This window comes from Rattus norvegicus, chromosome 1, assembly GCF_021556685.1.
Source record: "Rattus norvegicus strain SHRSP/BbbUtx chromosome 1, alternate assembly SHRSP_T2T, whole genome shotgun sequence".
In the NCBI taxonomy this organism is placed as follows: domain Eukaryota; kingdom Metazoa; phylum Chordata; class Mammalia; order Rodentia; family Muridae; genus Rattus; species Rattus norvegicus.
This window is the reverse complement of record NC_141534.1, coordinates 95,463,097-95,473,582: the sequence shown is the minus strand read 5'-3', so window position 1 is coordinate 95,473,582 and position 10,486 is coordinate 95,463,097. Positions and strand designations below refer to the sequence as shown.

General features: G+C 51.5%; 1 protein-coding gene and 1 long non-coding RNA gene across 4 annotated transcripts; one reads left to right on the top strand and one right to left on the bottom strand.

Annotated features, from left to right (window-relative positions):
* The first annotated feature begins 21 nt into the window (after nt 1-21).
* Nucleotides 22-9,888, top strand: Eif3k (eukaryotic translation initiation factor 3, subunit K). Of its 2 annotated transcripts, none has more exons than XR_015683207.1 (8): nt 22-161; nt 1,093-1,191; nt 3,440-3,560; nt 4,128-4,202; nt 4,715-6,650; nt 7,006-7,083; nt 8,382-8,507; nt 9,826-9,888. XR_015683207.1 is itself a non-coding variant. In NM_001398703.1 (8 exons), exons 1-8 carry the CDS (start codon nt 103-105, stop codon nt 9,855-9,857), a joined length of 657 nt encoding a protein of 218 aa, NP_001385632.1. In that variant the 5' UTR covers nt 37-102; the 3' UTR covers nt 9,858-9,888. The 2 variants fall into 2 exon arrangements, 1 of the variants encoding a protein (NP_001385632.1); NM_001398703.1 differs by having other exon boundaries at nt 37-161; nt 6,584-6,650.
* Nucleotides 6,745-9,991, bottom strand: LOC148007306 (uncharacterized). Of its 2 annotated transcripts, XR_015650426.1 has the most exons (4): nt 9,746-9,957; nt 9,516-9,635; nt 9,220-9,413; nt 6,745-7,717 (listed from the first exon to the last, which is right to left on the bottom strand). It is a non-coding gene; the product is annotated as an uncharacterized LOC148007306 (long non-coding RNA). The 2 variants fall into 2 exon arrangements; XR_015650429.1 differs by lacking the exon at nt 9,220-9,413 and having other exon boundaries at nt 9,746-9,991.
* Between the last annotated feature and the right edge of the window lie 495 nt (nt 9,992-10,486).

Sequence of the window (10,486 nt, the reverse complement as noted above, 5' to 3'; positions counted from 1 at the left end):
TAATTCCGCTTCCACCACGTTTCTTTTTCTTCCGGTCCTTGAGTACTTAGTACCGTAACTGGTGTTCGACTCCAGCTGGGGCTGCAGAAGGCGACAGTGGTCATGGCGATGTTTGAGCAGATGAGAGCAAACGTGGGCAAGTTGCTCAAGGGTATCGACAGGTCTGAGCTCGGCTGGAGGGCGCGCTCTGATCAAGCGGGGTGGAGAAGACGGGAAGCCAGCCCTGGGTGGCTAGGGCTTCACGCTCTTCCAGAGGCGGAGTTTTTCCAAGTTTAGCTTTGTCCCTCAACTTTACCTTTTCTGCTGCCACAGACTCTCGATGTTTCTTAGTTTCTTCCTCCTCTGTCCTTCTTGTGGGCCATCCTACATAATGTTCACTGATTTCTATTTGGCCAGTGGGAACCGGAGGTGATGGAAACAGCCACAGGTCCTGCGTTCCTGGACCTAGGTTCCCATTCCATCCCGGCGACAACCCCTTTTAACAGATAGTGACAGTAAGGAGAGATCAGGGCCTGGCCAGGGCAAGCCACGTATTGACCTAGGCAGGAGAGAGTGGAACTGGGTCAGAACGGAATCCAAGAGAAGGTATTCAGGAACACATAGGGGCTGCAGAGACTGGCTGCGGTTGGAGGCATCTTAGACACGACCCGGGGCTCAAGTAGGGCTAACCAGAGGTCCATGTTGTGAACAAGACTTACTGGAGGTAGTACAGTTGATCAGCTATCTAGGTAGTTTCAGTGGATGGGACTAAATTATTTAAGATCGAATGAATGTAGCTTTATTAAAAAGAATAATAAAGAAAGGAATACCACATGGCTAGAATCAAAGCTGCCGGAAGGAAGAGAGTGAGTTCAGGTTAACAAATTACAGTGGTCCCTAAGTCCTATAATGGGACTGGCCTCTGTTGTTCTCTTCTGTTTACCCATGTCTGTCTGTCTAGTTATCTTCCTTTTTTGAGACAGGTTTTCACTATAAATCCCAGACTAGCTTCAAACTTGCAATCCTCCTGTCCTACCTCAGCCTCCTAGGTACTGGGATGAATGGCATGTATCCACCATGCCAGGGTACTCACCCATCTTAACACCCTACCAGGTACAATCCCGAGAACTTGGCTACCTTGGAGCGGTATGTGGAGACACAGGCCAAGGAGAATGCCTATGATCTAGAAGCCAACCTGGCCGTCCTGAAACTGTGAGTGTCTGTCCCCACCCTCATGCCAGGAGCTAGCTAGCAGAAAGCCACTCTGGATAGGGAACCTGGTGCAGAGGTGCCTGGGGCAAGCTGCAGGGTGTGACTTCTCTTTGTGTGTAAACTAAGGGTCTGAGTGGGGTTGTTTTGTTTTGTTTTGTTTTTAATCCATTCCAAAAACATACAGGGTAATAAACGATTCTCTGTTTCTTGACAGATTATTGTAAATGAACATCCATTTTGTTAGTTCCGCTGGCCCTCAGCTCATGTGCTTTACCCCATCACATCCCTGGCTTAGGTAAACCACTGTTGAGCCCTTATGGCCCAGCCTTGGGTCCAGATCAGCTTAGGTCAGGTCTGTTTGCTTTGAGCTCTGCTGTAATCACATAGCTCAAGCTCTTCCGCACCATGCATCTTCCTCTGGGTTGGAGGCAGCCTTCTTCCATTTTTTTTCTTTACCCATATTCATGAGTGTGTGTGTGTGTGTGTGTGTGTGTGTGTGTGTGTAGGGGCTGTGTGTGCACACATGCATGTGGCTTGAGGTTGATATCAACCAGTCATCTTCAATCATTCTTCCACTTTATTCAGAGTCAGAGCCCAGAATTCACCAACACAGCTTGTCTGGCTAACCAGCTTGCTCTTGGCATCCCTGTGGTAACATCTTCAGAGACTGGAGTGCCAGGCAGGCTGCCGTGCCTACCTGGCATAAACATTTTATTATTTTTTAAAGATTTATTTATTATATACAAGTACACTGTCGCTGCCTTCAGACACACCAGAAGAGGGCATTCGATCCCATTACAGATGGTTGTGAGCCACCATGTTGTTGCTGGGATTTGAACTCAGGACCTCTGGAAGAACAGCCAGTGCTCCTAACCTCTGAGCCAACTCTCCAGCCCTATTTTATTCTTTTAAATTCATTTTGTTTTATGAGTGTGAGGGCAAGGGTGGCGGTCCAAGGACAACCTGAAGTGGTCAATCTTGCTTTCCACCGGTTTGTTTTGCTGAGTCCTGGCACTCCTGCTATAGACCAGGGTGGCCTTGGGACTAAGGACACCATGTCCGGCACTTTCCACCTTTCTGATTTCTGCTTCTGAATGCTGATTGGCCTGCACACTTCTAGAAGATTCTGTTTCTCGTCTCCCCATGGCAGCGCTGGGGCAAACTCACTGAATCCTGTTTTATGAGTCCAGATTTAGCTTAGATCAGTGAGTTTACACCGTAAGTGTTTATACTGACTAAGCCATCTCTGGTCCTTTTTCTTGTTTTCTTAATTTATTTGCTTATTTTTAGCCAGGGTCCTGTAGCTGTCAGTGGCTTTGAACTTGCTATCAAGATGACATTGAACTCCTCCTCCCAAGTGCTGTCATGATGAACACGTGCCATCATCCGGCTTGCGTTCTCTGAGACCCACCCAGCACTTTACTGTAGAGCTCAGGCTGACCTCGAACTCCTGGGGCTCCTGTGCCTCAGACTTTCGAGTACACGCATCATGTGCTACCACACCCGGATGCCTCCCGTGCTTGCTTTTTTTTTTTTTTTTTTTCCTTTTTTTCGGAGCTGGGGACCGAACCCAGGGCCTTGCGCTTGCTAGGCAAGCGCTCTACCACTGAACTAAATTCCCAACCCCCCTCCGGTGCTTTCTTGACACACCACCTGCTGTATAGCTTGGTGTGTTTCGGTGTCTTGTTTTTGAATCAGGGTCTCTCGCTGTGTGGTTGTTGGCTGTGGAATTTGCTATGCAGACCAGTCTGGCCTTGAACTCACAGTGGTCCACCTGCCTCTGCTTCTGCCATTTGTAGGCACCAGTTTGTGTAGCCTTAGCTTTCACATCTGTAAAATGGGGTTAACATATTTGCTGGAGATGATGGCTGCACCTTGAGTGTTCATTGTGTGGTAGCCTCCCCTCTTACAGGATGGGGCGGGGGCTGCACAGAGGCAGCCTGGCTCAGAGTGGGAATGCCCACTCCAGAAGTCTGCTTCTCACTGTATCTGGTGTCTAGAGCAGGGAAGTGCACTGGAGAAATTAAGGTTGCATAGAAAAGACAGTGGGTGTTGGGGCTCACACATTCCTAGCAGGGTCTAGCGTGTAGCAAGGGGCATATACAGGCTATCATTTTACCCATTTGTATAAAAGCAGCCCAGATGACCCTCAAACTTGTAACCAGCCTGGGTCCTAAGGTTGCAGTCTCGTACCACTACAGCCAGCTTTGCAAGACACCACAGCTGCTATGTCTCTTACTGTCCTCAGGTACCAGTTCAACCCAGCCTTCTTCCAGACCACAGTCACTGCCCAGATTCTGCTGAAAGCCCTCACCAACCTGCCCCACACCGACTTCACTCTGTGTAAATGTATGATCGACCAGGCACATGTATCCTTGCAGCAGCATGCGAAGGCTGGGAAGCAGGGCGGGTAGAGGGCTCTGTGCATGCCCTGAGTGCTGGGCCAGTCCCTGGATGCTGCATGGTGCTCCCATGTCTGGGAGTACACGTGGAGGTCAAAGGACAACTTGGAGTAACAGTTCTCCCCTTCCTCCTGTGGGTACCAGGGATTCAGGTCCTTAGGCTTACGCTGCGGTTTTACCTGCTGGGCCATCTTGTTACCTCAGAGTTTTTCTTTCTTTTCATGTATTTTGAGAAAGGGTCTTGCTCTATCACCCTAGCTGGCCTGGAACTTGCTGTGTAGGCCGTGCTGTGCTTGAACTCACAGAGATCAGCTGCCTCTGTCTCCCAAGTGGTGGGTATTTTTTGTGGTGCTGAGGATGGAACCCAAGCCCTCACACGTAGGAGGCAAGTACTCAGGCACTGTGCTGCTGAACTGCACCCCCAGTCGTAGTTCCCAGTTCTTTTGGGGGGCTGGGGAGCTAGGAGATAGGAAGAGAGGGTTGAGCTAAACCTATGGCTTCCCGCACTGTTTCCTTAATGCTTCCTGATTCCAGCAAGAAGAGCGGCCCATCCGACAGATCTTGTACCTCGGGGACCTGCTGGAGACCTGCCACTTTCAAGCCTTCTGGGTAATGTCTTTAGGGTGCAGGCTGGGATGCTAGAGTACATGTCTAGCATGTGGGGAGCCCTGGGGGCCATCCCCACCCAGCACTTCCTAAGACCAGGCACACTAGTGTACACTGTAAGTCTAGAAGGTGGGGGTGGGAGAATCAGAAGCTCGGTGCCACCTCAGCTGTACAGAGTTGGGGTCAGCCTGAGCTGCATGAGAGCTGTCTCAGACAAGCAAAGGCAGTGTCAGCCAAGGTCCCAGGCTCTGTGCTCAGGGCTTCACATAGAGCCATGACTGACCCACGTGGCTGAGGCTCACCCTGTCCCCTTGTGTTGAGTCCCTAGTTAGAAGCAAACCCTCTCTTATCCATCCGAGCTCTCTGCCTTTCCAGCCTTCACATGGACAGATGCCCAGGGGAAAGCTAAGCTGGGTTGGTGGCCCTTGCCTGAGTTCCAGAGCTTAGGAGGCTGAGGATAGAGCTCCAGACCAGGGCAGTTAAGAGCAGTGGCTCAGAACCATCTGTAACTCCAGTTCTAGGGGACCCATCGTGTTCTTCTGGCCTCCATGGACATTGCCTGTCTTAGTCGGGTTTCTCTTCCTGCACAAAAAGTACATCATGACCAAGAAGCAAGTCAGCACTGGAACTCAAACAAGCCAGGAAGCAGGAGCTGATGCAGAGGCCATGGAGGGATGTTACTTACTGGCTTGCTCTCTTATAGAACCCAAGACCACCAGCCCAGGGATGGCACCACCCACAATGGGCTGGGTCCTCCCCCCTTGATCACTAATTGAGAAAATGCCTTACAGCTGGGTCTCATGGAGGCATTTCCTCAAGGGAGGCTCCTCTCTCTGTGATAACTCCAGTTTGTGTCAAGTTGACACACAAAACCAGCCAGTACACTGGCCATGCACTTGGTACACATGCAGGCAAAACACCCTGCCTTTTGTTTTGTTGTATAACAAGAACCAGAGTTTGGCTCCAGCACAGTTGCTGGGCAGCCTTTTCTGGCCACCATGGTCACCCACTCACATCTGTTCATGCTCACATGGATACGTGCACACACACATAAATATAAAATTTTTCCTTTTTAAAGGAGATTTATTATTTTATGCATGGGAGTGCTCTAGCTGCACGCACACCTATTTGCCAGAAGAGGGCATCAAATAACATAGATAGTTGAGAGCCACCTGTGGTTACTGGGAATTGAACTCAGGACCTCCTCCGAGTTAACCACTGGACCATCTTTCCAGCCCCAAATCTTGCCTTCTAAAATAAATGTTTAGAAGACAAAACACAATAGCAAAAAAAAAAAAAAAAAAAAAACCTGGAGCCTGGGGAGGATGGAAGCCTGTAGGTCCCAAGCCCCATCATGCCAGGTCTGCAGTGAGCCTTTGCCTTCCTACAGAGCTTGCCAGAACCTCTGAGGCATGGTTTGAGCCCCACCCCTTCTTCATCCAAGGCAAGGCTATAGAAAAGTCAGACCATTATCTACTGAAAACATACAAAACAGAAGGTCTGACATCCCAAAAATTCATGTTCAGTGGTCAGGTCAAAGACTGTGGGTTGCCTTCCTCAGTGTCCCCTCCCCCCTGCTGACTTAGAAGCCACTCTGCTGTGTTCACTGAGGGCTCCGTGGTGCCCTCTGCCCAGCTTTCAGCATACACCATGCCATCTCCTGATATATCCCCAGTGAACTTGGCCTTCGGGTGTCGTTTCCAGTGCAGACATGGTCACGTGGCTTCCAGGATGGTCCTGGGTTTCCTCCCATCTTAGTAACAGCTTCCAACGAAGTGCAGGCCCCTCCTCCTCCCACTCCCGTTGAAGATGCTTTGCTGAGAGTAGAAACCTTGGGGGTGGAGGGTGAAGGGTGAGCTGCAAAGGGAGCCTTTAGGCACAGAACAGCCTAAAGATAGATGAGGTGTGGTGGGTGGGAGGGGTAGTGAGGAAACCCTATGGCTGAGGGAGATGGAGGCCATGGAGAATGTACCAATGACCTGCCTCTGTGTGTGTGTGTGTGTGTGTGTGTGTGTGTGTGTGTGTGTGTGTGTGTGTGTGTGTATACACGTGTACGCGCACGCGCGCACACATTTACATTCTGTGATTTGATTGTTGAATTTCCCAGCCAGGCAGAGGCAGGTGAATTTCTTTGAGTTTAAGGCCACCTGGTTTTTAGAGCCAAGTTTAGGACAGCCAAGGCTACACAGAGAAACCTTGTCTTAAACCCGAGAGAGAGAGACACGGGCAGGACCTCCTGCATCCAGACTGATCCCACCTGCTGACGGGAACTTGTGATCCTCCTGCCTCAGCCTTTGGAGCATCAGCAGCACTTGCTGGTTCTTGTGATGCTGGAGTGCTAGTGCACATGTTAATTAATGCTCGGGGCATCGTCTCTTCCACAGCAAGCCCTGGATGAGAACATGGACCTCCTGGAAGGCATAACTGGCTTTGAAGACTCTGTCCGAAAATGTGAGTCCTGCGAGCCTGGGTTCCTGAGGGGTTGGGGACAGTGTAGTAGGGACCTGAGAGAAGGGAGATTAAAAAGGAGGCCGACTAGGCGTCGTTCAGTAGCCAATCTTATTTAGAGCATCTGTTTACATTCTGAAGGTCAGATCATATGAGCGGAGTTCACAGAGTTCAAGCCTTGTACAGCCAGGAGGATCAAGCTGTGCTTGGAGCTGTGTGTGATCTGGAGCAAACCCACTGCTATTTCCTACACCTGGGAAGGGCACAAAAGCGCTCGCACATGCGCCCAGAATTCCCACACGGCTGCATCCCTGGCCCTCGCTCCCCCGCCTCTGACAGTCTTGGTTTTGATTTCCAGTTATCTGCCATGTCGTGGGCATCACCTACCAGCACATCGACCGCTGGCTGCTGGCCGAGATGCTCGGAGACCTGACTGGTGAGGCCCGGTGCTACTTCTGTCAGTCTGAGGTATAGGTGGTTGGGGGATGGGGCCTCTGCCAGCGCAGGGGACCCACCGCACCTCTCCTAGGTTATTACCTGCTCCAGAGTGTGGGTGAACGTTTGGTATAGGATGCTGCCCTCTGAATCTCCATGAGTTCAAGGCCAACCAGGACTACATAGTGAGACACTGCCTCAAAAACACCCTCACCAGGTGTGGTGCCGTCCCCCTGTAACCCTTGTAGGAAGCTGGAGCAAGAAGGTTGTCTGGAGTTCCAGGCCAGCCTGGGCTATAGCATAAGCCTCTGCACCAACTGGTTAGTGGATGCGTGTTTCAGACAGTGGTCCTGATGCTGACCATGGCAGTGAATACAAGAGCTCAGGCCTGGAAGCGTTCGTATCTTGTAGTTGGTGCTGCCCAGGTTAGTGAGGCTGCTTTAGAGGGATGGCTTTGGCAGGGCCCCAGTGCCTCGAGGTGAGCAACCTGGAGAGGAAAGCCAGTGTGGCGGTCCTGCAGCAGGGGCTTGCCTGTCATGTGTGCCGGCAGTCTGTGGGCTGTGTGATTCCAGGTAACAAGTCAGTTTTCCCTCCAGTCACGTGCAGGTCCTTGGAGAACCTCCGTGGTCTGTCCTCTGAAGTGACAGAACATAGGATGGTGGCTCTGAGAAGGACTGGCCTTGCTCAGAATGATTTCTTAAAAGGTCTCTCCAAACCAAAACCTCAGCTCTTGAGTCTGCAAAAAGAAAGCAGCTTGGGGCTGCAGAGAGGTTTAGCAGTTGTGAGCATTTCCTGCTTGATCTGGAAGATCATGGTGGGCGGGTCACGGGCTCCAAGAGGTTCCCTGTGAGCACCTGCATTCATTCACACCTACACACACACATAAATAAGTGGTTTTTAAAAGAAATAGAAAGCATTGTTAAACTAAGGGAAACTGGGCCTAGAGGCACACACACTGTAATCCTGGTTCTTGGGAGAGAGTCAGAAGTATTAGGAGTCATGGTGAGTCCAAGCCACTCAGGGCTACATGAAATCCCTGTCTCAAAATTAAAAATAAACTACAACAAAACCCCTATGTGACTAGGAGAAAGAATGCGCCCTCTGGTGGCCAAGTGGAGCACGAGCCCCAGAACGCTGGCTTTGCCCTGAAGGATCTCTTCCAAGGCCTGCTGCTGTCCTGGTGGGAGTTGCCTAGAGCAGTTGGGCAAAGGGGGCTTGGCCTGGTTAGCCCCAACTTCCCTGCCCCCAAAGCCCCTGGTATTAGGTTAGGCAACCAACACCTGCCTGCGTCACCTGCAGACAACCAGCTGAGGGTGTGGATGAGCAAGTACGGCTGGAGCGCGGACGAGTCAGGGCAGGTCTTCATCTGCAGCCAGGAGGAGAGCATTAAGCCCAAGAACATCGTGGAGAAGATCGACTTTGACAGTAAGTGGCCTGGGGCCGCAGACACAGGGGAGACATGGTGTCCTCAGAGCAGTGCTGGGTGTGCAAAGCACCAGGCAGAGCGTTCCTTCCTGGGCTGGGAACTGTCTGCCAGATTCCATTGCCTCATCCAGGTGACTAGCCCAGGGGAGTCAGTGAGGGATGCTGGGTAGCCTTCCCTGCTGTATGTGAGCCCGCTGTGTGGTCTCCTCTCTCTAGCTCTCCCTTTCGGGCCTTCTTGCCATCCCTGTAGACCAGGCTGGCCTCAGACTCAGACCTGCCTACCTCTCCCTTCCGGGTGCTGGAATTAAAGACTCCCAACTCACTTTCTCCAGCTCTTCCCAGGGCCTAGAGAGGCCTGGCAGGGCATTCCCATCTTCTGCTGTTCCCAGGGCTCTCAAGTCTGTTTCACCCCTGCTTCATAGCTACCTGTGCCAGGGTACTCTTGCTTCTCTGTGCCTCAGTTTCTCATCTGGAAAAGGTAGGTGACAGTAACAGTCCTGACAGGGCTGTGGCTCTCCATATGTCATTTGGTCCCATCATAGGGTAGTGACTCTTGTTCTATCTTGGAAACTATTAGAAATGGCACAGTGCCTGCCTCCTAGGAGGTTGAATGTGAATGGAGATCATCGTGTAGGGCAGTCAGCCAAGAGCCAGGTGCAGAGTGAACGGCGGTGACAGTGATTCCTGTCACACTTTGAGTAAACAGACTCACCCCAAAAGAGCAAAAAGCAGGTGTTTGGCACGTGTCTTTGGTCTCAGCATGCAGGAGGCGGGAGGTTCAAGGCCAGCCTGGGCTATGGTCTTTACATGAGTAGTGACACCCTTCTGTCAGAGCAAGTGTCATGAAGTGGGGAAGGACAGGGACAGGACTCCTGCTGGGCTCCACCCTGTGCTCTCAACGTGGCTCTGTTGAGGGACACCAGTGGGTCAGTGGCCAAGCTGAACAGCTGCGAGCTGTGTCACTTCCCACTGGTCACCCTGACTGTACAGAAAGTGTTCAGTGCTCACCATGCTTGGGTCTCGGAATTCCACACAGTTCTGTTGGCAGTGGAGAGCCGCTGGCCAGGGCGAAATGCACACAGTGCTTGGTGCCAGGCTTGTTCATGCTCTTCACTGAGCTCCCTAGTCCTGTAAGAAAGATGGCTGTGTATGTAGACAGGGAAACTGAGGCACAGCACTATTACATAACATCCAAGACCACTAAACTCCAGCACCCAACTACCTCTGTGGTGACTGACCTGACCCTGAAGGACAGTGGCTCCCTGGGAGGCAGCTCTTCCTTCTTCACAAATTCACCCTGCTTTTTCCTTCTCCACAGGTGTGTCCAGCATCATGGCCTCGTCCCAGTAACTGTGTGCATTAATAAAGATGGTCCACTCCACCCTGTTGTCTCCTGCCTCTGCCCTCAAAGAGCCAACTTGTGACCTGAGCTGGGGCCCTTCCCTCTTCTGGGGCGTCCCCCACGCCACTTCCTCCTTTGTCCTGCCCTGCTGCCTTTCCCTGCCCCTCCTTTTACCTGTGAGTCAGTGTAGGATGAGGTAGGCTGAGGCCAGCTAATGGCCTGGGGAGTTGCCACCCTGGGGCCCTGTGCTCTGGAGGGAGTGGAGAGCGTGCTGTCTGCACCTCTGACAAGTCACCCGGCTTCTGAAAGGGAGGGGATGGTACTTCCTCAACCGGCAGTGGCAACAGCCTGCCCAGTCCTGCACTTGGAAAGTGCAGGTAGGAAGATCAGGGATGAAAAGATGCCCTTAGCTGCATCAGATTCTGTTTTTTTTTTTTGTTTTTTGTTTTTTTTTAGATTTATTTATTTATTATATATAAGTACACTGTAGCTGTCTTCAGATACACCAGAAGAGGGAATCGGATCTCTTTACAGATGGTTGTGAGCCACCATGTGGTTGCTGGGAATTGAACTCATGACCTCTGAAAGAGCAGTCGGGTGCTCTTAACCGCTGAGCCATCTCTCCAGCCCCAGATTC